The 27,717-nt window shown below is 35.5% G+C and overlaps 3 protein-coding genes across 7 annotated transcripts in view; 2 read left to right on the top strand and 1 right to left on the bottom strand.

The window, feature by feature from the left end:
- Nucleotides 1-27,473, top strand: part of LOC133523766 (probable E3 ubiquitin-protein ligase sinah) — a 71,605-nt gene extending 44,132 nt beyond the window's left edge. For 2 of the 3 annotated variants that reach the window (XM_061859495.1, XM_061859494.1), the window contains exons 3-5: nucleotides 12,206-12,342; nucleotides 17,806-17,975; nucleotides 26,087-27,473. In XM_061859495.1, the coding sequence (XP_061715479.1) occupies nucleotides 12,206-12,342; nucleotides 17,806-17,975; nucleotides 26,087-26,651 (872 nt within the window). In that variant the 3' untranslated portion in view covers nucleotides 26,652-27,473. Of the gene's footprint in view, nucleotides 1-9,859; nucleotides 10,109-12,205; nucleotides 12,343-17,805; nucleotides 17,976-26,086 lie in introns of those variants that run through there. The other variant, XM_061859496.1, reaches the window with a different exon arrangement.
- The window catches only part of LOC133523759 (adenylate cyclase type 2-like), a 302,517-nt gene that overhangs the window by 122,202 nt on the left and 152,598 nt on the right, over nucleotides 1-27,717 (bottom strand). The gene's annotated exons all lie outside the window — the stretch shown is intronic.
- Nucleotides 1-27,717, top strand: part of LOC133523760 (pre-mRNA-splicing factor ATP-dependent RNA helicase PRP16) — a 454,093-nt gene that overhangs the window by 96,092 nt on the left and 330,284 nt on the right. The window lies entirely within an intron of this gene.

Consider the following 27,717-nt stretch of genomic DNA (forward strand, 5'->3'; position numbering starts at 1 on the left):
AAAGTATTCAAGGAAATTCTGATCTTAGTCATAAATGACCTACATCAAACAAATTACTCATTAATTTCACAAATTTGCCTATCGAGTCATCCCCGTGTCAACAATTCGTCATATCAATCTCAGGAAATTCCTCATCTGATATTATTTTATCTGTATTTACTTGTGTGACTTAATTTGGCGCTGTGATATCTCGTCGTCGTGTGACGTCACGCGTGACATCATTAGTGGGTGTTTCTCGATAAATGTGACCGTTACCGGTGTTGTGAGTAAGACGTGGATTCCGATGCAATATCCTTCGTGACTTGGTTATTCATTGAGTTTAATTGAACTCGATAGCCTTTGGAAAATAACCTTTTAATTTATAGACAAAGTATGTGAATTATTGCTGAATGCAATTTGATATACCACTATATTTTATGGTTTTATAAAAAACGGACGGACAGTCACAAATATGGTATTAGTATCCGTTTTATATTAAATAGTGTAATAAACATAGAAAGTTACGAAAGAACTTAAATTACAAAACAGTGTCCATACAAAAACATTCTCAACAATAAGTTTTATTTTCTTTTAGGTATATTTTACTCTAGCTAGAGTACTAAACCAGAACACCTGGTGCTGTATCCGCAAGATTATTAAATTATACCAAGCTTATTACTCCGCAATGTTGGTTATAACGGTTGTCCACTCGACATTAAAGATAACTTTTACACGCGAGTTATTGTTATGCGGCAAAAAATACCTGAACTAGAATCAGACCACCAACTGTGTCTTACCTTGTCATTGAAAATCTTTTTTATGAAAATATGACGTTTTTAATGACTCCCACACTTTTGTCTGTTCAAGTCGTTCAGAGTCAGCTTAGACGGACTCTCGGTCGTATTCGAACAATGGTTTAAAGATGTCCCAGCGACCCGATATCGATCTTTTTAATGTCAAAAGTGACATTTCTCCAACCAAAGACTGTGACATCTTATAAGCATTGTTCCAATACCGTGTAGCATATTTTGCGACTTTTACCCTAATTTCTCCTTAGAAATACTCCTACCCCAAGTAGAAGATGTTTTCCAGTCTAAAAAATATACTCCATACTCATCCAAGTTCCAACCTATCGGTGTACAAAATATCACCCAAATCCGCTGGATTGCGTTTGCATGATTGAGTAACAAACAGATTTTACATTATGTTATTAGGATGTGTTTGACCAACGTCTATTACATTAATTCCTTGCGACATCAAAACGACACTACCGGAGTTTACGCCCATGCAAAGTAAATATCAAATTGCTGGCTAGTCTATGTCCCAACCTAATGCAATCTCCGGACCTGAATGCAGCATAGAATGGATAGGAAGTATAAGACCTACATGTTACGTAACCACCCCATCATATAAATAGGCTGTAAAAAATGTGAGACAGCCGAAATGTATCTAGAAATTAGTCAAAAGTTGTAATTTTTATTTATTCAAAATATATGAGGGAACAAAGTGAAATGAAGTACCATGAAAATAAAAGTAACATTAATTCAATAAAATATCATATATATTGTAAGCCATATATTATATGTCGTGGCAACGCGGTTATCATATTAAATACACATCCGCAATCATTAATATTTTGTGAATTGGGTGGTGCAACATCTATATCTACTATAGGTATTTTACGGTCTCCTTCAAGGACATCGAAACGACATAAAATTTCCAATGTGTTGAATTTTTTTTATATACTACGTCGGTGGCAAACAAGCATAAGGCCCGCCTGATGGTAAGCAGTCTCCGTACGCCTGCAACTCCAGAGGAGTTAACACAACACTATGAGTAGGGTCTTGTGTTATTTGGCTGCGGTTTTCTATAAGGTGGAGGTACTTCCCCAGTTGGGATCTGCTCTAGATCTGGAATGACATCCGCTGTGCTGTACCCTACCACACAAAGCGAGATGATATTCACAATGCCCATACCTCTCTTATTTTTCTTCTTAGTTTTTATATCGTTTTCCTCTATTATTTTTTTTGCTAGTAGCATACGTAGTTGTAGCATTAGTTCATATATATTGTATGTCCCATATAACTGACCGCGCCTATTACGTTTCATCCTAATAAACCTGTAACTCTAAACCGGTTCCGTTTCTAGGTCAACGCTTTAGCTGAAACTGACAGCGCCGAAAAACGATATCACGATTTTTAACGAAACAATAAGGCTACCATCACGTTAAAATATTTTAGCGTTTTGAGTAATGGTTTAATTGTAAAAATTAAATACGCTGAGTACAAAATAGCGTTAACGTCTTTTATTGATTAGTTATATAAGAGGATACATTAGTAATTTATCCATATAAACGTTCTCGACATTTTATACTCTGGATTTTGGCCCTACATGATAAAGATAAAGATAGTTTATTATTCAAGTAGGCATATTACAATGCGTTTATGAACGTCAAATAAAGCTACACCGGCTCTAACCCTACACCTCTGACTCGATAAGATTTAAATCCCCCCTCAATTGGAGGTGGGTATCCCAATATGGACCGGCAAGAAACTCGGCGGGACACATCTCATGTTTTTTTTTAATATGAGTTCAATATTACCAGTATCTTTTGTCTGTACACGTTTTGTATTTTTTTTATATTTTTGTTTTTATAAGAACTAAACTAGGCTACTTCAAATAGCGCTAAAACGGCCAAATAAATGCGCTGGAAACAAACGCCTAGCATACAAAATCGGTAAAAAAACGCAAAAATCAAAACAGTCAGTCACAGATAATTTCTTTCTCATTCCATCTCCATAAATGGGGCTATAAGTCCTCACCAAACTGCGACTGTGGCGCGCCAGACCAGACAACCACGCACATCGTGAAGGAATAGAATAGAATAGAAACGGCACGCGATAACTGCGGATGCCAGGGAATGGCTATCAAACTTAGACCTTAAACTATGAGTTTAATGTTACTTTTGTAAACTTGATCTGTATTTTATTTTTCCAACAAAGCCATACGATAATAATAATTCAATTCCCAAAATTTTGGTACAATTGGTTAAGTTCTGGACCTTCTAAACCTCGATTGCTGAGATTTCAGACGCAGGATTTTTCACCTTACCTATAGTTGTCCTTATCGCACTAATTTTAGGAGCCGTCCCCGTCAGCGAGACAGATATATTTATTTACTTAAAATACTCAAATCTGAGAACGGGCTTAGCTGATAAATCCTCTTACGTCCTTATGTTACGTGAAATTTTCATTGATCAAGTCTGCACTATTAAAAAAAAACAAATGTTGTAACCGTCAAACGAAAACAAAACAACAATATTTTCGCCGATTCAAAACCTTGACCTTCAATTTAATCTTCCACACTGCATTATTTTACAACACCGTTCGCGATTCGTTACGTTTTCTAGCAACATCGATAATGCCAATTTTAAAACGTCAAATCAACATTTTTAAATAAATTTGTACAAATTTACATTTGCATGTCTGTGAGTCGCCACTGATGAACTAGTTGATGAATTAGTAAGCAGATATTTAGTTCCACGAGTTTACCACCGGAACTAATATGTTGGTAAATGATGGCGTAAACAGATTGGTTCAAACATGATGTAACGAAGAACCTTGACAGTTGAACGTGGACTAGAACCACTTTGTTTTAAATGCAGGGATCTTTTTTACTCGCTACACTGATACTTTTATTATGGGACCAACCCCGAAATCACGAAAGACTTTTTGGCTTTTTCATACAATTTGGCTGATCAGAAATAGAATAGCCAAAAAGTACCCATAGTAAAAGTAGCTCAATTTAGCGAGTTGAATCGAGTCCTGCATTTAATGCCCTTGGTTGTATTATGTACTAAGTCCTGAGTTTGACAGCTGAAGAATGCATTTGTGTTAACTGAATTGCCAAACGACTACTTTTGAAAACATATACGCTGCCGAAGGCGCCATCTAAGTACATCAGCATTGTTTAATACTACACAACAAACATACAGCCCGCCTGATGGTAAGCAGTCACCGTAGCCTATGGACACCTACGGTACGTATGGAGCGTATTTTTAAATGAATCTTTTGTTCAGTTAGAACGATGATATAGATCATTACTTCAATAAATCTGCCCAATCTAAAATAGCTTTACTGTATTGTAGCACAGAACACAGCATTAAAATTAATATTAATGTCATAAAAATATTATGTCATAATAATACTAATCTCAAAAAAAATACACGTGTACAGTTGACGTCCATATTAACTTAATCTTTTTGCACTTAACACTAGTTAACAAGGCAATCAAAAACGAACTCACGTGTTTTCATTACGCATAAGATCCGGTCGAACTGGATCTATTGATGGAAATATTAATCGAGTAGGTACGCGAGCCAATTCGAACGTACACAGACATCATATCAGGGTGCCTAGCCAAGGTAATAATCGTTCGCAGAGAAACGAAACGCTATCTGTTTCTATCGCACTAATATGGAAGAGTGGTAGAGAGACAGAAAGCGTTTCATTATAGTTGCGCAAGTGATTGGCATCTTGGTTAGGCCTAGGCCCTCAGCTGGATACTTACACTTGTGCGGAAATTCTGAGCGAAATGAACGCGCGAAAGTACTCGGTTTGAAGTCAGTGCGCCTTCGAATTTACCTAACAGTCAGAGAGTCAGACCAAGATAACTTGGCAGCAATTTTAGCAGCCCAGAGAGTGCAAGTGTTATTTTAAGCGCCTAAATTCTATGAAATTATGACGTTTACACTTTCACAGTTCCACAGGCTGGCCTATCAAAATAGTTGCCAACTTAGCATGACGCTAATGGCTGCCCTTATTTGCTGTCCATATTTAACCTAAAGGTTGATATTTTTGTATTAGATATATTGATAAGACTTCAATCTATGAGGTAGGCGCACACATCTGCAAAAGTATCTTATGGCCAATATGACTGAATTCCGTTTATAATGTGTTAATGCAATTTTACAGCTCGCTGTACATTAGAAGATACATTGTGGACCTATATTATACTTCGACATCATAAAGAAGCTTGTATATTATACCTAGTTTGAGAAAAAGGGAACTTTCAGTCAAAGTTGTCATGATAACACTGAAAGAAATGTTTGCATAACTGTAACAAACATTTTGGTTACTGTTTACACAAAAATTGGGACTTGCGAACTATGTGTTATATGTTACAAAACCGTGTTTGGCTATCAGTGTTCAGGTATTTATTATACACTACAAAATAAGTTTTGTTTTATGCAAAGTTTATTTTCTTATAACCGTAGTTTAGTTATTTAGTAAAGTTACAAAACCAGTTGGGCTATTTATTTTTTTCAGTGAATAATCCCCATGTCTAACCTATTTTCCATCGAAATAACTAATAATTTTGCAATTTAGAAAATTATCCTTTGCACTGCAAAACAGGTTCCGTCGAAACCGTTTACTATCCACCACAATCCCTAGCTCACGCTATAACACTAACTTCTCGAAGGCCAGAGAAATAGGTTCTAACGCCCTTAAGAAAAACGACGTTAAGCGTACGGAGCTTATGCAAAGTTATGTCCTTCTGATTTTGGGTCGCTATCTGCGTATTCGCCAACGCAAATGCGCTTTGATCTTTTGCTATGTTGAACCAATCGTACGTGATCTCCGGTGACGCGTAAGGTACTAGTTTTTTTTTAAATACGGATACAATGACGGTAGAAAACAAGTAGGGCCCGTAGTAACCTATGGACATCATAAGTGTGTTGGTTGTTGACGCTGTTGACAACTTTATCAGGGCGGAAAATGTACACTTACTAACAGGCCAATTCCAACAATATAATATGATAATGATCTAACATGGATTTGACATCATTCCAATATGAAATGGTTCCAATCTCCCTTAGAGGACCTGCTGAATTACGCATTATGTTAGTTGATTTTGCCAGTTGAGCTACTCCAGATTCGGGCGCGATTATATGCCGCTATGGAAAACCCCTTGAACCTTGGGAATTCAATTGCCTCTCTAAAAACCTCTAGGATGTTAAATTGCAAGTGTAGGCAGCTCTAGGTTCCAAAAACATGGCATTCGCATATTTCTAAACTTTTTGGAACAAGATGACATTCCACTGTGCCTATTCTTACCAAAAACATTTTCAGATATAGATTCTAAAGGTCTCACTTTATTCTTGATTGAAAGAAGAGAATATCTGTAAGCAACGTTAACATCAACCCTGAACTGCAGACCGTTAGCTTAGCCTTAAAACCTTTCTCTAAGAATTGCGTCAGGTGTGTTATAACACTTATAACGCCACGGTATCGTTGTTAATTGTGATAGTTGCGTTAGATGACGTAATATAATGTGATGCTTGTGTATCATGTGACTTTGCGCAAACTAGAAAAAAATAAGTGGTATTTAAATTGTATGTTCCTAATTCAATGTGGTCTAGTTATGCATTATATTATATTATTCTTCACCTTTATTTTCTTTCGTATTAGGTCAAGTCTTCTTCTTCCTCTTGCCCTTATCCCACGTTATGTGGGGTCGGCACAACATGTTCTTCTCTTCTGTTCTCCTCTATCTTTCGTCACCTCAGCACTCACTCCTTTCTTTCTCATATCCTCTTTCACACAATCCATCCATCGTTTTTTAGGTCTACCATCCGCTCTACGTCCATCAACATTCATTCCTAACATTCTTTTGCCTGTAGTGCATTCATCCCTCTTCATTAAATACCCATACCACGCTAACCTACCACTCCTTATCTTCTCCGCTACCGGTGCTACTTTCAAACTTCCCCTTATGTACTCATTCTTAATCCGATCCTTTCTCGTCACTTCACACATCCATCTCAAGGCCAAGTTTTTTCGTATATGTATAACTAAAAAACAGAGCCCGTACATTTCATGCCGTTGACAGAAAAATGACGTCACGCTACATAGAGTATGATTCTAATTAGTATTTTCGTAATAATTAATAATTTGTTAACCTCTTTGGTTAGCTGATACATATACTTGATAATCAGTACAGAAACCTATAACTGACTTTCATCTTATTATCACTCGACGAATTAATAAATTATTGATGTATTAAATAATACATATTTTTGTATTTTAACAGCGTATTTCACGTAAAAAGTATTTATTTTTCTACGCGTCAAAGTAATTTATGTAAATTTGTAGTGTTGTAAAAAAAACTGCCTGTATGTTAAATTACGTCATTTTTGCGTCAACGGCATGAAAAGTACGGGCCCTTTAAAAAACAATTCAATAGCTGCTTTGTTATATATGTCACAGTAAAAACCCGTTTTTAGTGAAAACGCGTTTTCCTAGTTAAAAATAATTTTCCGTATGAACTCAGTGAAAACGCGTTTTCACTAATTATAACTAGTTTTCCGTAAGGCCTCGGAGAAAACTAGTTTTAACTAGGATTTTTCAGTCTAAATTAGTTTGCACTTGGTGAAAACTAGTTTCACTGATTATTCAAAATTAATTTTAGTGAAAACATTAAATTTGTAGTAGGTATGAATTTGATTTCTTTAATAAGCGCGGTTATTCATATATGCATAGCGATAATACGCGGCGGCAATAATTGTAAGAAAATTCTGTACAAATAGCAAAAATGGATAAAAACCGATTAAGCAAACAAGCCTTAATGTACGTACCCATTTTTATGACCACACTTCAATTTTAACTATAGGTAACATATAAATACAGCGATAGCAATGAACTTGATCATTTAAAAGCAAGATAGCAATAAGACCATGAATAACGTAATGATTCCGACAGAAAAACAAGGTTGTTTACAAGAAGATTTTGTACCACATATCATATGCATACGGGAAATTAACAATAGGCATTATATCAATCGTTCTCATATAGGTAGCTCATAATTGATTCTAGGTACAAGTAGGAAAAATCTTCTTTATCTAACTGCTTCCGTCCGGCGACCTAGAAAAGGTCGTCTGACCATCTTCGTATAGGAGTCGGAAATATAAAAACATTATATTACCGGAAAAACAAAGCTTGTGCTGCACAATATAATAATCACTACCTCGTCTATAAATAACACAAATATGTATACTGCAAAGATAATAAAAGTACTTACAGATAAACAACAGGTGGGCTTATCGCTAAACAACGATCTCAATCAGACAACCTCTGGCTTGTAGAGATTTTGTAATAAGTACTCAAATATATACTACCTATATACTGTAAACGCGAATGTAATAATCTCTCTGTCTGTCTGTTACCTCTTCACGCTTAAACCGCTGAACCGATTAAGATGAAATTTGGTAGGAAGATAGTTAGACCCAACAAAGGACGTAGGATATTTTTTGTCAATCATCATCATCATGCCACACAGACGAAGTCGCGGGCAGAAGCTAGATGAAATGTGTCCGCAGCCGGCAAAACGTACCACCTTGTCGCTTGCCATAAGGGCGCGTTGACAGGTTATTCGTATAACGATATCTACAAGCAAATCTCGTCATATCTTGTAATAAAATTGTACTATTAGCTTCCACGTGATCTTCGAAACCAGTTACGACATAGGTATAGGAAAACGTGACATAACATTATTACTTTTATCTACGTCAGGGCACTTGTAAAAGCATTTCAAAGTACTGATAATGAACTAGATAGCGATATATACTCGTAACAATAATTGTGTAGATAAAATTGCAAACATTAGATCATAAAGTACGTGATACAACGAAATTACATTTAGAGTATGTATAATACAAATTTCTATTTTGATACAAGCTTTTATCGCCGACTGTACTTTTCTTTCCACAGGCAAGTAATACTCATCGAGCAAATTCTAAAAACCCCAAACACAGACACAGGAGGTGGACAGAGTTAATATGTCCACCTCTTGTCTCCATCATCAGATCAGCTCGATGGTACCATAATAATGCATTGACACCCGACTTACATACCTATGTATGCAAATTTTCAGCTCGATCGGAAACCGGCAAGTGGATCCAATTTAACTTGCAAGATTTGATTACAAACAGACAACGTTCAGGTGAAAGTAAATAAAAGCTTGTAATATAAATACGTTTTTGTCCAAAATTTCATTTTTGGTACAAGCTTTTATCGCTTACTATTCTTTCCACAAGTAACTAATACTCATCGAGACAATTCTAAAAACCCCAAACACAATTAAGTAGGTTACGTTGTTTTATCACAGAGTTCCTATGGCCACCTCCTGTCTCCATCATCAGATCATCTCGATGGTACCATAATATTGCATTGTCACCCGACTTACATATGTATGCAAATTTTCAGCTACATCGGAAACCGGGAAGTGGGTCAAATTTAACTTGCAAGATTTGATTACAAACGGACAACGGTCAGGTGAAAGTAAATAAAAGCTTGTAAAATAATTACGGCATGTGGCATTGGTAATTGTATAGTATACTTGCTTGAGATGCATAATTCAATTAAATTCAAACTGTTTATTTCAGGCAATACCTATAATGTACGGTGTATTCTCATAGATTCATCATGAATCTACGCTAAAGTGCGTTTCATAATTAACCCGTTAGTTAATTAACTGCGCAGGTAATAGATACAACGCGTAATGGGCGAACTACGTAATGACAAATCGCGAAATGGATGAACTTGGTATTGACGAATCGCGATTTAGACGAACTGCGTATTGACGAATCGCGAAATGGATGCATCATGCATATTATGGACGGAGTGCGTTGTAGGCGAATGAAGAAATGCGATTTGGACGAACTGCGTATTGGATGAACGGCTAACAACAACACACACACACACACACACACACACACACACACATTTCTGGCTTCGAAATATAACAGCATAACAAATAGAATCTATTATTACTATCACTGCTGCTATAAAAAGAACTGATATCAGTAAGTTTCAGTCATTCCTTCCTCAAGCGTTGAGATATGCGTGACATATTTGTATTCTTATCCAAATAAATAATTATTTAGATAATTTTAGTGAGTCAGTGCTAATTTTGAGTCATTGGATCTTTTTGAAGTGTTAGTTTGGCTCGAGAACTCAAAGCGGGTACACTAGTCGGCATTAGTCATACATTATTGTAAAATAAGTTATTGAAATAATCAAAATGAAGTTTGTTGAATTTGATCCGGCAGATTTTCTACCGGAGAACAAAGGTACGTAAACACGTAGAACTCATCATGTCGCATTCTAAAGTAATAAAACATTAATTATGCAAGTATGCATGCCTGATAATTTGTATCGACTGACTTTACATTTCTGCGTTAACGTCGCATATAACAAAATGTAATAAGGTAATGACGTTACTATTTAAATATTTATGAATTAAATGATTATACTTGAACGTAAATGATGGTATTTGTTAAAAAGTTTTACACACACAAACAATTTATTAATATATAGATATTGATCAAATCAGGACGTGCTTGAAAATGCACACGATATTTAGTTTTATTTACAATTCGTACACTTTACGTTTACATGAACAATATTGACATATATGTACATATTATCACAAAAAATACAATGAGTATATTGGCAAAATATTCCACTAACAATGACAAACTCCGGGAGCTCCGTTAAAAACTGAAATCCAGATCCCAAAATGAGTAAATTCTTTTATTTCCACGTTGAACTGAAACCAAAATTAAAAAAAAACTGCCAATTCGAGAGGCCTTTGTTAAACTGACCTTTGTTGATGTGAGCCGAGGAATGAAATTAAGGAAAATTAGAGTATATTAAACCTAATATACCCTATATGCTGATGAACCCATCAGCATAATTTATAAATTCCACAGGCACCAACGAAATTAGGAAGGTTTACTCGGAAACATTAATACAGGTTATAAGTATACAATTTTCACAGAATTTGGGAATTATCGACTCATTTTTTCATAAGGAAGTATTATATTATCCATTAAAATAGAAACAAATGACTGGTTATGTTTTTTTATCATTTAATACTATTGTATGCAATTTAAGTTTATCACGAATAAAATAAATGAATGAATTATTTAATCAATGTTAGAAATCGCGAAGCGTCTGTTTGATGTAACTGGTGACCGAAGAGTTGGCGGCTTCCTCGCACAACGTATCAGTATTGCGATACGAGTACAACGTGGAAATGCTAGCAGCACCCTTGGTACAATGCCTCAAGGGCCTATTTTAGATTTGAGCTACTTAGTTATAGTAATGCCTCTGTTTTTTTTATTTATAACTTGTATGTATAAAAAAGATATATTCGTATATTAATATTCGTATTTAAAACGGGCAGCTATTATATTTAATTTTGACATTTTTTATACATATCACGGCTATTTTATATGTACGAATACTCTTTATTACTCGTACATAAAATCGAATTTAGCTCTGCATTAGCACACTAGTATACCTATGTACATACCTAACCGAGTTACTTATATGTATTTAGTTTATTAAACATCTTGATAGTAAATACTTGCCAAGATTACAAAGCATTAGTTCAGTAGTTGTTTATGAACTCTTTTCGACGTGTTTTAAAATTATTTTAGACATCTGTTAGTCGAGTAATATGCTAATTCGAATGTGCATTGACATTAGAATATTTAAAATACACTCTTTGTCTCAATTAAAGAGGTAAATGTGACTATAAAATCCAAAATACTAATCTCAGTACCTCTATAGGTTGGCTCACTAACAGAGGTAATATCTCAGTTATAGAGGTTGGCTCACTAACAGAGGTAATTCAGTGGTAAAGTGTCGGGACCGCACCATGAGTCCCAGCTACGGAGGTTTCTCACTTATGCAGGTCCTACTTAACCAAGTTTCACTGTTTATCATTTAGTAATCGTGCGTCTCGCCCGTTCCAATAAAAGTACGAGCGAAAAGCACGATTTAACTAACTGTACGGTTTAAACTCACGTGCTTTTAGTCACTCACGCCACATGTTTAAACCGTATACACTACCGTAACACGTAAGTGTATACCTTAAAATTAGTTAAATGTTAGTATGTCTCACGATAGTATAAATGGGAAATGCGCGATATTTGAATGACATGATGATGATGATGAATTGGCCTGTAAAAGCCTATAGAGAGAGTAATCGGTAAAACCTGGAGTTACCATGGTTACCAGTTCAATTTTGACACTGGGTTAACGGTTTAACGGGTTAACCCCGATTTAGTGGGATCCTGCAAGTGGCCCTAAGTGAATTGGTCTTTCAATGAAAATATTAAGGATATTGAGATTTTTCTATTTTATTTTCTTACTTTCAGACAAGCCCCTCCCAATCGTGGAGCCGGCTGCCTTGGAGTCAACAGATGAGGGCCACGCGGCGCAGTGCGCATGCCCGAACTGCGACGAGGTGCTCGCGCGCTTCGCCGAGTGCAGCATATGCTTGGAACCTTTACAGGTGAGGATGATGTTTTATTCATTTATTACGCGGCCGCGCTAATTTTTGACGTAAGTATATTAAAATTAGAATCAGACATTGACCTATTATGAACCTATGGATTCAAGCCGTTAGACTCCCACCGTGAAGTCAACGAACCGTTCGCCTTCAAACACTTGCCTTACTAAAAAATACTATATGTTTAAGATGAAACATCATCAATTCATCATTCCCCTTGTAAATATTTGCGATTCTGTGTAATTTTTAAGTGTTTAAATAAAAAAAAGTATACATGCGTAAACTTCGTTGCCACCTGAAGTAGAATATACATAGAACCGTCCCTGACATATTATATAAAAGTTTCAGAGTTAAAGATTACTTTTACATTTCACACAAACAATTTTACATAAGTTTAAACACCAATATTGAGAAAAGTGAAAAACTTCGATGTTCCTGTATACAGTGTCAGGAAAAATATCATCTCCAAAAAGCCTTACTTAAAAACAAAGTTCGCAGGGTTTCTACTTGATACAAAATTATTTTTTATAAACAAAGTCTCTTCCCATCAATCTTTGTCCTTGTTTTCTTATAAGACTTTTTTTAGATCGCCTGAAAAATTATATCTACCCACGTAACGTAATTTAGTATTCCAAGATACATCCGCCTACATTCAATTAATGGTTTTTATTAGTCTTCAAACTGAAAGGATAATTACAAAAACGTCTCACACTTAGAGTCAGACCAAGATAATTTGGCAGCAATTTTGACAGCCCAGACAGAGAAAGTGTTATTTTAAACGTCAAATTTATATGAAATGATGACACTTGCACAGGCTATCAAAATTGCTGCCAACTTATCTTGATCTGACTCTATCAATGGTAGAGAAGTTTTTAAAATGAGCTGCGTGACTATCTAATATGTAAATATATATCAAATACTCAGCAACATGTAGAGGCAGTCAAAATATCAGATAACTTTTAATAAAAAAATTAAAATCCCATCATTTTGGACAAAAGCTAATACTCTTCAAACTAATATCACCAAACGAATTGGCCTCCAAACCGATTTGAACAATACAACATGTTGCTCTAAGAAGTGTGCCAAAAAATACTATCTCTTTTCATTATTCTGGTGCTAAAACCTGTGATATAACTTTTGGCGCAGGCAATGACCACAATATTGATTGCTATAATGCGGAAAGTCTACCAGACGGCGATATCGTGATCGCGTGCAAGAACAGAAAGTTTTTGCAATGTATTAACTCAGAATTTATGAAAAAAATAATGAAGACATCATCTTTTAACATGCATTGGCTAATAAACGTTATAAAAATGTATAAGGCACACATGTACACGTATACATTTACATATTGTGACACCTAATTTCCGGAGGAGCAGGCAGCAATCATGGATTTTCACTTGCAGCGATTTTGACATAGGTAGGCTGGGTACCTTCATTCCACTTGGTTTACTTTTAACCCCTGTATACTATGCTCGTCAGTTTCTGGATCGGATTAAAATTACTTAAATGGAAATCACTACAAATTTACTGAGTAAAACTCCTAAAATATCTTACACAATGTTTGTTACCACGGGTACATATCATGTTACCTCTAATAAATAGTAAACCATTTTCTATACAATAAAACGAAATAACATCTCACAATAGACATACGTAGAACATCGAAATTACTAGACATATTTCGCTTAACGATGTAGTTACGTAAAGTGGCACTTTGCGCCTGCATTGCTCTTTGTGTTGTGTCTCTAGTATTGTATTATTGTCACCACTTAAGTATCCTTAGACTTGTATATAATAAAATGTTGGATAATCTCATAATAGTGGATGGTTGTTATTTATTACGATATGAAGATTGTAATAATAAATGATGATTCAGGAGACCTGAGCATGCAGTAAGATAAGAAACTGTTTGTGATATTAACGTTAATATTTTTTTTCTGTTAATACAATTTACGTTTTGATTTATTTACGACATGCTCACTTTCTTTGTTTTATTTATCCATGACAAGTGACAAATGTAATATCACCGGAGTCTGGTAACTTTAGAAAAATCGTATCCCACTCAAATGTGACATTTTATTTTCTTCATAATCAAAGTGCTGTCATAATTCATAACGGTTAGAGAGGTTTTATCTTTGTTAATTAAGTATTATAGGGTGTCCATGATTGTAGACAGTTAAATTTGTCCTTAACAAAAAGTTGAATAACAGAAAAAAAGCATCATTGTTTTACTTAAATATGATGGTGAACGTTTCATTATACATTTAGGTTTAGGGTCTCCCCAAACCAGTCGACGCGGAGTCGGCTTTCGCCGAGTGTTTTACACCACACTATTCGCATTTAGCCGATCGACCGTCTCCGCGGTTGGACACCTGCGTTTAGCAGTCTCATCCTCCTTGCGGCCGTAGAGACGCCCGATCGCTTGCGACTTGCTATCGCAACAGTTGTAAAGCGACGGTCGGCTCTCCCGTGCTCCGTCCTGCCGTCGAGACGTCAGACAGCACACGTACAGCCGTTGAGTCCGACGAACAGATGTAGGACAGCGGGTGATCGGCAATCGTAAATCTCATTTCTGGAGACTGGTTGTTAGTAACAACCTGAGTTTGAAATTGAACAGACCTGTAAGATTATTTTCCTTGGTAATTGTTACATATTATATAATAACCTGTGATGCTGGATATTTTACGTAGACGGGCATGGAAAAAAAGGCTTACCAGCATTTTTACCGTCATCGGCTCTGTTCGGCCGTCGTCAGCTATGTTCGGCCGTCGAAGACGCTGAAAGGCTTCCGCCAGCTCTGACCGGTCCTTATCGTAGGTACTCGGCCGTGATCGGAGCCGTTCAACTCTTTCCGGCACCGTACGGCGGTATAAGGAGATTTATGAATGCGAACGTGTGCGGTAGGCTGCAAACAGCGTCGTACGAATGCGAACAGCTTTACGGCAAAACGCCGTTTTCCCGTCGAAAGACGTCGTTTCGCGTGGGCCGAGCCGATTTACGACTTATTCGCTCTTATTGCGTTGACATAAAGCTTTTTCCGTACGCGATTTGCCGAAACGGCGTCGACTAGTTTGGGGAGACCCTTAGTCCTGCTCACGTCTCATGAATTATCCTGTACAGTAGTTTTAGTGTAGGTACAGGAATAAGTAAAACAAGGTTACAAGTGTTTTATCTCTTGGGTGAAAAACGTCAAGGTTATTTTAATTAATTTTATTATTTGTAGTTGCTAAGATTATACTTCCTCTTCTTGTTGTTCCCAATTTCTAATCACTTAGCCAATGTGACATTGTTCAATGTTCAAAGTCTATTGTTTGTTATTAGGACGCAATAAAGTGCTTTGGGCTAATTTCGAAAACGGGGTAATTTTGAAAATCGCTAATACCTACATAATATATAATCAATGTCAGTCAAAATAAAATAAATACCTAGTGTAAAGTAACTAATACTTTAAGGGCCATCAAGTGGCCTTTAGGGCCACTTGCGCTCTCCAGTTCCAGGGTTAGCGACTAAGTCGGGGTTAACCGGTTAAACCCGGAGTTACCAGTACAATATAATAGTGGCTGACCCTGCAAAGGGCCCTTAGGGCCACTTGCACCATCCCTCTAACCCGAACTTAACCGGTTAAATTGTTACCCCAGGGTCAAATGGTACTGGTTTTTTTTTTTTTTTTTTAATTTATTTACCAAAAAAAATACAATATTTTAAGTACCTTAATCTAATTTTTCGCCAAACTGTGAAACAGTTTGTTGGCGGTGCGCTCTAAAATAATCTTAAACCTGTAACCATGGCAACTCCTGGTTTAACCGGTTAACCCCGGGTTAGTGATTAATGTAAGTGGCCCTTAGTGTATATAAAAGACTAAGCTTAAGTATTCGCTGCGATGCGGTTTGCTTTATAAGTACTTTTATTCATACTACCAATTTTCTTTAAAAAAAATCATACATAAACCTAATGAACTTTACTCTCTCTGATATATTGATATTGATCCTTTACAAATACCAATCATATACCAAAAAGGTACAAAAAGAACCCTTATGGTGCGACTCAGTCCGTCCGTCCGTTCGTCTGTCACATCGCTAAATATCTCGAGAACCACTTAAGCTAACGATTTGAAATTATGAACAACGCTAACTCAGACAATTCGAAAGTATTTTTTTTTTTTATTAACTATGGAAAATGCCCAATATGAAGAGGGGGCAAAATTTAAAAGTCCAGTGTAGTCACTAGTCAGTGTAGTGTTGACCTAGTGGTCAAGTGGGGTATCTTTTGAAAGAGCTCAAATTGTACATTCCAAAACAATTTTTTCTTTTTTTTCGTGGTGAAAAAAAAAATTGATTTATGGAGGAAAATGTGAAAAAAAACCACCACCCTTAAGTTTACCGAAGAAAAATTATGATTTTTTCTTTTTCACATTTACTATTTTACTATAAATTTTACAGGAAAAATATTATCAGACCTGGGTAACTATTTTTTTAATTAACAAAAAACTTTTCCAAATTCAGTTTGCAATTTAACCACCTTTACGTGTGTTTATTATACGTGAAATTTCTATAAGATTGCATTAAAGACACCTACCTATATTCAAATAAAAACAAAATTTTTCAAATCGGTTCACATGATAGAGAATTATCCTCGAAAAACGAATATATGTGCAAATTAAATTATTTCACGCAAATCAGTTAGACAATTTGCCGATAGATGGCGCTGTACACAATTATACTTAGTATAGGTACATCAGATCAAAAGTCTTTCGCCTTTATAGTTACACGAGATAATTCAAAGTTTGCACTGAACCCTCGGTGCGCGAGTAAAACGAACTCACACCGGTTTTTTTAATCAATTTCGTTCTTCTGAACTTGAAAACGTACGTACTCCTACATATTCGCAAATGTATTACGCGATACCTCATAACTTGGTGCCTTGGCCTGAATTCATCTTCGAGTGTTACCCAATTGTGAATCTTGTTTATATGACTTAAGAGTTGATTTCGCAATATAACCTTCCTCTTGAACTCGTATGGACGAATATTTATGAAGCAGTTTTACTTGAAAATGATAACCTTTGGCTAAATAGTTATATATGAGGATTTATATCGCAACGTTATTCCATCTCAGTACGAATTGATTAATAAATTATTCAATCTCACCTTATCACCTCAGAGCTTACAAATACTAAAACGAGTACAACAAAACATCATCTTCCGATTCCACTGGCTTTGGTGTCTCAACTTCACCAGCATCCTAATTAGGAAGCCGTCTTATGTCTAATTCTAAACGCCACAAAAACTGCAATATACACCTATTACAATAGGAGCAATAAATAACCCACCACCTTGTATGAAGATATTATACAAAGTTGGGTCACCTGTTTGTCACATCAGTAGCCAATCTTGACCTGCAATGCATGCCCATACTGAGTCAATGTAAAACTAAGGTTGTAACGAATCCATTGCTTCTTTTCCAGTGCTGCGGTCCCTGCGTATGTCCCTGGTGCGGTGGTGTATGGTGCGCACGCTGTTCTCGTCGGATCTCGCGCTGCGCGTGGTGTAGAGGCGCCTTGCGAGCGCCGGCGGCGCCCTGCTTGGCGCTGCAGAGGCTTGTCAATGATCTCATGCTACCGTGTAGGAATTACAGGTAAATATAATTTTTTAATAACTTTTTTATTGACAATTGAGGCATAATACCTATTCATATAGATTCAATGAATCATCACCATCCACATTTTTGTCATTTCTCCTTGTGGTTTGTGCTCATAATACATGAATGCATAAACGCATATGCATTATACAGGTTAGATGTTTTAATCGGGATAGGTAACAAATCTCGTGCTTCTGCGCAAAGAAAGGTATTAGGACATCTTCCTTCATTCCCGATTTTTGACATTTATTCAGAGAAAAATCATCAATTGTGACCAAAAAAATTGATGCTAATGGATTCCATTTCTATCCAGGATCAAAAGCTTCTTATAGTATCTGGGTTAGGGCACTAGAAAAGTCTACACTATTTTGCCAAAATATTTAGACAGTAAAAACAATGCGAATAGCTTTAATACTAAAAAGGAATTTTACATCTCGTCCCATTTAATTTCTAGTACATATTTGTGATATTTGATAGGAATTTTAAATCAAAGGTCTCCATAAAAAAGGCCCTTTGATCCTTTGTAATACTTTGGAGGCTAGATTGGTGACGTATACCTACTTAAGTATCTTTTTTTAAATACTACGTCGGTGGCAAACAAGCATATGGCCCTCCTGGTGGTAAGCAATCTCTGTAGCCTATAGACGCCTGCAACTCCAGAGGTGTTAGAACTAATTTAAACTATGAGTGTAGTGGGTCTAGTGTTATTTGGCTGCTGTTTTATGTAAGTTGGGTTCAACTACATATCTGGAATGACATTGAATTCTCTCAGCGTTCTGTGCCCTTCCACACAAAGCGAGATGACATTCACAGTACCGTTTGAACGTTGTTTAAGGACTTACCCGGATGCTTACGTACAACTTTGGTGTTTACATATTTTAATTAAGATTTTCAACAATTCACAGCTAAGATATCTAGATATAATTAACATAAATAGACAATTATAAATGTCATAAAACTCTTGTCACTCTATCAGCTAAGACGAATCTAATGTCAACTCACACATAAAAATTAATCAAACCGTTTGGGCTGCAGGGCATGGATAGACAAACATGCACTCGAAAAAATACTTTATGTTTACAGCAGGATAGAGATAAATTAGGGCACAACACAAGGACCCTTAATTCTGTAGCGAGCCAAAAAATATACCATAAATTGTGCACTTTAATCTGTTTTACGATTTATTTGATACCTATCTGGATCATTGCAACGTCAAAGTTACCTTTGAAACTTTTTTATGAAGGTACTTTAGGCGGTTGTAAAGGTTCGATCTTATTTATTTTGTTTGAGGTGTTTTATGACGATTTTATGGATGGTTAGAAGATTACTATCGATTGGCTGGACATGGACATACTTCATTCACTACTAAGTAGGTAAATTTAATTCTTCTAATACTAGTAGCACACTACGAGTTGAAACTTGACGTTTACGTTAGCAACTACGTGAACTCGATCGCAGTCCATCTCGCTCGCACTGATGTGTTGGTGCGATAGAGAGGGTATGCGATCGAGTTCACGCAGACGCTAACATAAATGTCAAATGCCAACTCGTGGTATCCGTGCTGTTTGTATTTGGGTCACGTGTCGTTTAATACTTTATTTAAATAAAAGGCACAAAACATGTCAGAAACAATAAATAAAAACAACTTAAAATGACAATTAATTTAATACAGACGATACAAAAATAAAACTACACTAAACTAAATCTAAAAAAGGCAAGTCCCGAAGATGCTGGCTGCGTTACCCCGCTGACCTGCCAGACTGATGCGTTGAGCGAGGTAACTGCCGGCTCTCCTGCCCCCAGTTGCATCCCTGAGTCTCTTTGAGAGGTCTCCACAGATACTTAGAGCGCCAGGACCCCACGTTTAATATTAAATCGACAAAAGTTGACTTTCGTTCTTGGAAACAGAAACACAAATAGGTCGACTGGTAGAGTTTTCACTGTAAAATTGCTTAAAAAATATGAGTAACGTTTGGGGCATTATTTTCACATTCTCTAAGCGGATGAAATGAGAGGTAAAAATTAGTACATATGGTGTAAGTGTAACTGAAGGAAGAAGCAGTTTAACGTCTTCTAAACACAGTAAATCTAATAGGTAAAATTCACGGCATTGTGTTCAACCATTCAATATACCTATAGAAAATGTACGGACCCGTGATAGGATTTTTAAATTTATTTGACGACCGATCCGGCCCACTAGTGACCCTGCCTATAAAGCCGATGGTCCCGGGTTCAAATCCTTGTTAGGGGATTTTTTTGTGTGATGAGCACAGATATTTGTTCCTGAGTCATGGTTGCTTTCTATGTTTTTAAGTAATTATACAGGTTGATTTCTGGGTCGTGATCCAGAACCACTTTTTCTGAATCTATAAATGATTTACATTATCATACAGTAGTATTTGATTGAAAGATAATTAGTTTAATTTTTATTATTTTTCAAGTAAAATTAATCTTATATGAAGTAATCATGGTCACCCTATGACTTTTGACATACGCTGTATGGAAAGCGACAAGACGTCACATTGAGTAGGGTGACCAAACTGTACGCAGACATGTTTTTTTCTACTTGTCATCTGAAAACTAATCATAATTATTGGTGATAATAAATAATGAGCAACATCATTAGACTCTTTGAATTCTGTGTGATGTCTTGTTCTCTTGCTCCACGACCCCGAAATCACCCTGTATATTATATATATCGTTATCTAAGTACCTACAACGCAAAACTCAATTGAGCTTACTGTAGGACTTAGTCAATTTGTGTAATAATATTTATTTTATTTACTTGTATCTTTATTCGAGAAAGAAACTAATCCTATGCCCCAATGTCAAATTTACTGCACTTGAACACAAAATGATTTGTTGACCACCGTAATAGAATACGAAGCAATCATAATAATAGCAGCATACTTGTACCCCCATTTACATAATAACCGTTAGATATGTTATTTTAGCTTCAAATGGACAAACCCATTACAGTGATTAGATTTTAGTTCGGTATTCGAGTTTTCGATTCGATTGGATTCTAGGGGTGACAAGATGTCAATCGTTCACAAAGAAACAAAACGAAACGCTATCTGTCCCTATCACACTAATATGAAAGAGTGATAGAGAGCAATAGCGTTTCGTTTCGTTTTCTGCAAACGATTGCCATCTTGGCCAGGTCCCCGGTTCAGATATTTATTATTTACGTGTATGCTTTGACGTAAGGACATATGCGATAAAAAGTAGCGAGATCCCTTTTAGGAATTCGCCTTCGTACTATAAATTATTTTTTTGTAGTTCGTGTCATCCACGATGACGCGCAGATTTCTCAAATCTAACCTTTAATAACATCAAAATACGAGGCACGCGTCTTCGTGAATGACACGATCTATATTAATGTAATTTCAACTTGCCTTATGTAAAATAAAGTGTTTACTCACACAAATAAATATTACACAATTAAATACCCAAAAAAATATTATAAAATAAATAAATAAATAAATATTATAGGACATTATTACACAAATTGACTAAGTCCCACAGTACGCTCAATAAGGCTTGTGTTGAGGGTACTTAGACAACGATATATATAATATATAAATATTTATAAATACTTAAATACATATAAAACACCCATGACTCAGGAACAAATATCCATGCTCATCACACAAATACATGCCCTTACCAGGATTTGAACCCGGGACCATCAGCTTCGTAGGCAGGGTCACTACCCACTAGGCCAAACCGGTCGTCAAACATCATACAAATACACATATATCATCACATATGTCACATATGTCATATTATATACACATAAATTAGTTGTGTTGTAAAGTATAATTTAATCTTCACATTTTCAAACGAAGGTAACGTACAGTAGGTATATACAACTGTACTGTGTTTCCCTAGCGACATGAAATGGTAAATTTATATAAAGCCGTTAATAAGCAACTCCAATCTCATTCCGTGTTAATTAAATCCTGTTAACTTAACAGCTGAAACGTGTTTATTTTGTTTCTGCTAAATTGAAACCGATACCAACGTTACTTTTCCTATATTGGCAAATAAATTAGGTTAGACATATAATACGTTGGATGTATTAAATTGTTAGACTAATTTAAAAATGTATTTAGACAGTGATTGGCCAACAATGCCGTTATAAATAATTTATTATTTTGTATAACTTGAAAAGATATATTTGTATTTACAGTTATAAATTATTGAATTCCTTTAAAGCTAGAGATGGATAATTCAGTTACTTTAGATGGTTAGGGCTTTTGGAGGAATGTTTAATTAACCGTAAAAATCGTCTGAATTCCTTTTATTAAATATCTAATTTCCCTAGTGATCAAAACTGTGTAAATTCTCCTATTAATAGTAAACAGTTTTTAATTAAGTAAAACCTTTAATTTTCGCCCCTAAACACGCGTAATGTAATGACTTAATGAGAGACCGGCCGAGCAGTGCCGTTGTGCGAAACTAATGAATGAGTGCAAAATTAAAACTGTAAAACATAAAATTAATTACTAAGTTGGTTGGCAAAGTGAAATTGAAAGAGGTGTGTTTCGGTGACAACGTTGACTTCAGTAGTTTTAACAATGTTTTTAACGAGGTTATCTATTGACAATTCTCACCAGAAATAAGTCTATGGAAACGTTTGTATAGTTTTATTTCCAGTACCCCTAGTGTAAATTTAGTCGATAGCGAAACGTAACGTACGCGTTTGCGTTAAGTCTCATTTTGTATGGGTTTTTGAACAGCGCGCCAAGCGGGACGTTTTGAAAAGTCAAAAATCTCATACAAAATGACACTTAACGCAAACGCGTACGTCACGTTTCGCTGTCGAAAATATTTACACTAAGGGTACTGAATAAGTTGAGTAACTATCGAGGTAACTGAAAAGTTCAATGTGGAAAATGATGATCAGTGAGGTGTTTTATGTTATGTCCTCATTCTAATAATAAATTCAAATAATTCGTTAGTAATAATAATATAATATAATAGGCCTTTTCATCTGTATGAGATGTTTTAAGCAGCATCCTGGTAACGACACTTGCGTTCGTGGCTGTATAGCCCTATGCGAGAGAGGATCCCACGTCCACGCACGTCCAGTCCAGTATACAGAGTATTAGTCATAAGTATAGCAATTAAGTAATTGTTTTTATTTGGACTAGACCCATTTCTCCCAACGGCGTCGTAAAATATTATTAGCAGAGATCGGCGGGGGTGAGCTGTTTCCAGTTTTTGCATAACATGGACATACCTTGTCATTTAATGGTAACTACCCCATGTGTAATTAATAATTATAAACGAATTAAATTATTTTATTTCGGCTGCCTTTCTGCTACGATCTTTACGTCGCGTCGTCATCAAAGCCTACGGAATGTGATTACTTAATCTATTTTGCACAGCTTTCTGCTTAAGTGAGAAAAAAGTTTCATCTTGTATTAAAGCAAGCTTCCTTAGATAATATAAAAATATTGTATATCCATATGATACTAAAAGGTAAGTCAAATGATATAACAAACCTATTTAGATAGGCAGCCAATCTGTTTCAGACTTCGATTTTTTTAGGGATTGTGCCGAAAAAGATTCGGAAGCAACAGACGTGGACAGCATTTTAAATGTAGAGAGATCTTTTTCTATATACAAATGGATATTAAACTCAAGGCGAAACAAATTAAAAATATAGAAAAAACATATAGTTATTTATTACAATAGCACAGAAAATCAAATTAACAATAAATAAAAAAGCTTAGCACTCGTTATGTAATTAATTTTAGTTTAATCATTTCATTCTTGTCTTCTTTTAATATTTATATATGGATACTACATATCCATATTAACATCTACAAGACACAGCTACATGACATTAATGACGTAAAAACAGCTCACCCCCGCCGATATCTGATTATTAGGTATGCGAAATTTTGCTAGCAACAACTATCTATAAAGCGCAAGGCAAATATTTAATCGTTCATTTGCCTTTTAAAACACAGGTTTATGTAAGAGTATAACCAATTGTTCATGGGAAATAAACAGTGTAATCAGCACAGGACCGAGGAGTGTAACGTACACCCAGAAGCAAAAGTGTATACCCAGTTTATGAATAAATTCCATTCATAATGTGTGCGTGCAATTTTGCAGCTCGTAGGTAGGTACACCTAATAAAGAAGAGCAGTAGGTGAACATTGTCAGTTACATTAACTTTGACATGTAAGCGTAGTTGGGTCGCTCGGCATACAACAGAGCATATTTTTTTCCGCTTTAACCCAATGGTATGGGGTATCGTTGGATAGGTCACTCAAAACAAATAAAGGTCTCCAGCAAACATTTTTGATAAAGTGAATATTTTTGGAAAAAATCACTCGAAAAGAAAAAAAATGTGTGTCCCTGCTGTCTAACTTTTGAACCATATTTGGGTCCAAAAATATAAAAAAAATCTTAAAACAAAAGCTTAAAAAGTACTTTCAATGAAAACTAAAGTGAGCATGATCGGTCTAGCCGTTTTTGAATTATTGCAAAAAGTCTTCTTTTCTTAGTAAAAAGATCTACAAAGCGCTGCGAAGGTACCCTCTTATGCTTATAAAGTACGTGGTACTTACTAATAGGCCTAAAAGCCCCTATTTAGCTTATTCTGACACAATGGTAGGGAACCCGCTCTTGGCCAATTTTTTTTCTCTAAGGTACTTAATAAAATCCTCTTTATTGCACAACGTGAAAACATTTTCTTTCATTTCTGGATTTTGTAGTGACTTAACCTAAGTTGGTATCTAAGAAGCTTAGCTTGATGGATAGAAATGATATCGATTGACATAAAAAAATTACAAAATTGACGACTTTATCTATGACCGTAAATTTTTTCCAACTTCTGTAAAAGTCAGTAATCTTTAATTAAAAAGTTAGGGTAGGTCTCTTTAAACCATTTTGCGTAAGAGCACGAAACTTGGTACCTACCCTCAGTGCCGCATTTGATAAATCCACCCTTAATATGTATGTATATTCGACCAAGATTTTCCTTAGCAGGTGAATACAGACTGAATAGATAGTCGGTTACATTAACTTTGACACGTAACATGAAGTTAATATAATATTAACCAACTTTCAAAGTGAAGCGTGCGAGAAATTTTTCTAATGTCATATTAACATTCTAGACTAACTTAATTCCAAACGATGGAAACAAAATTCCATTAAGATATTAAAGTATAACGTCTTCAGAATAACCAATGACGTGCGTTTTTGCTTCAATCGTTTTTATTAGCATAATTGAAAAATTATTGCTGATATATATTTTTATAAATAAACGGGTCATAAGGACAAGGCTCATTTAATTTGTTTTTGTAATAATTTCGTGCTTGTATTTTGTACAGTTCTTACATTCATTTTTAAAGTGAGGTTGATGTTTTTTCGGCTACTCTATTAGTTTTACGCATGAGTTCGGATGAACCTGACCTGTCTGACTTTAATTTATATTATGAATAAAATAATATGCGGATGAGTATGAGAAAAAGCGCGTATTATTGCTACTATATACCATGAAATGTAAAAGAATTAGCAGTTGGTATAATACCCATCTAAAAATAAACTTAATAACTGAGTCTGAGACACGTACTTTAAGTTATTAGCATAACTAGAGCTAAGACGTAGACGTATTAAATACGACTAGAAATTGTGGAATAATCTCAAGTTTCTCAACATGCCTAGAGCCTACGTGACTGTAGCCATCTATACACAGCGCATAATTGATGTGCTTCTTGTATTGAATTCTAATGAAGCAATAAGGTGCGTAGGCAATAATTTAGTAGGATTTCGATTTCGTTTTAAGAAAATATAAAACCAGTAAAAAAACCAACCCTGGAATCTAATTAGTAGGCACACCTTTTATTTTCTCCACAGATAAGTAATGAGAACAAAAATAATGGGCCAGGTGAAGAAAAGACATGTACTGCCTATATAAAGTCCGTATAATCATCCGGTTATTTCGTCATCCTTGTTATTACTAGGAAATAAAATCCATTCATTAATTTTATTGATATAGGCCACTACCAAGAAACATTTTCGTAATCATACTTCCCTATTTGTTTCATTATTTAAAACTAAGCGTATATTTTCTTTTTCAACAGGCGCGGCTGCACAGAGCTCCTCACAGCGGCCACCAGACCGAAGCACGAGGAAGACTGCAAATTCGATACCATGACCTGCCCCATTACGGCCAATTGCTGCTCCATACCCTTCGAAGAACTCTCTACTCATCTCCAGGGCACACACAACATCATCGCCGTCTACTCACAAAAAATAAAAATCCTCATAGAAAACTTCCAAACCAAGTTGAAGAAAACCGCTTGCTGCAGAACTAAATACAAGATCATTCTGCTTCATCAAAAGAGCGCCTTCATCATCAAAGTATGCATCTACAATTACCATGTCAGAGTAGAAGTGATGAGAAGAAAACTAGGATACATCGCAGACGCCAAGTCTGAATCTAGAAAAAGCGACTACTGTGCTTTAGTCGAATTCCAATCTAAAGCACTAAGTACAAAGTCAGCCATCCTTATCGAGAATGAGAATTATAGCAAGAAAGCCGAAATACAGTGGAATGATGTCATAATGAAATCGGAAAACGACGAGGCAATTACAATTCATGTTAATATTGGTAAATCTGATGCTGAAAGGAAAGATTATGAATAACTTAAACTGGTAATTGAATAATTTTGAGAAGTCTAACTAGAGACTTGATTGTGATATAAGGGATGAATACTATTCAAGCATAGGTGCTAGCGTTGGTCAATCAAAGGTGGACGTTTTTGACCAATGGGAGCGTCGTTTGAAGTTCTGAACACACTGGTGCCATCTGTTAGCTTGATGTGTGATTCCTTAAATAGACACTTTGCTCAACTATCTCAGTGAGTTAGCTGTCTTATTTTTAATCAAAGCCGGAAGTTTTAATGAAGGCCAATTCAGCTTTGGCGATATCGTAAATGTGGTTAATTATTTCGGCCTTAAGAGATCTGTGAGCTTAAATTGTATCATTTCCTATTAAAAAGGTCAGAGGTTTAGTAAATTCGATAAAACGAGTGACATCTTTCAGTTATCAGTCTTGTTACGTAACTATATGAACACATGTTTTAGTGTAAAAGTCAAGACGTTGATAATTATTATATCTCAGTCAAATTTCAAGGAACAGTTACATTCCAAACATATACTTTCATTTATTTATTTTATTGGTATTCAGGACAACAACAGCCGTAGATATACAATATATAAATACATTTAAAAGCATTTCTTTTGGACGTCAGATTATTATTTCACCATAGAAAGCCATTTCTTCATTATTCAACATAACTCCGTACCTACATGAATTTGTATTAAATGTATGAACGTGAAGTTCCAGGTTTCTTTTATGTAAACGACCAATTATGACTGATCTAGTTTTAAATTTAATTGTATTGTAATACTAAGATTAGTATAGTAAAATAATTAATAAATATGTACTTAGTTTTTTTTACACAATATTGTTTTTTTTATTTATATCTACTTAATCCCAGGTGGTATAAAAAGATTAGTTGCTAAGCGATACCCACATTACCCACTAGTTAGTAATACGGAGAAGCACCAGTCTCAAAGGTATCCTCAGTAAGTATCGTCAAGTATCAGTAGATAGTATGGAAAACGCAGCGAAGTGCAGAAAAAACATGATTCCATGGCAATATGACAGTGGGTAAATTAAATACAATACGAGCGATAAATTAAACCA

This window comes from Cydia pomonella, chromosome 12 (assembly GCF_033807575.1).
Source record: "Cydia pomonella isolate Wapato2018A chromosome 12, ilCydPomo1, whole genome shotgun sequence".
NCBI lineage: Eukaryota > Metazoa > Arthropoda > Insecta > Lepidoptera > Tortricidae > Cydia > Cydia pomonella.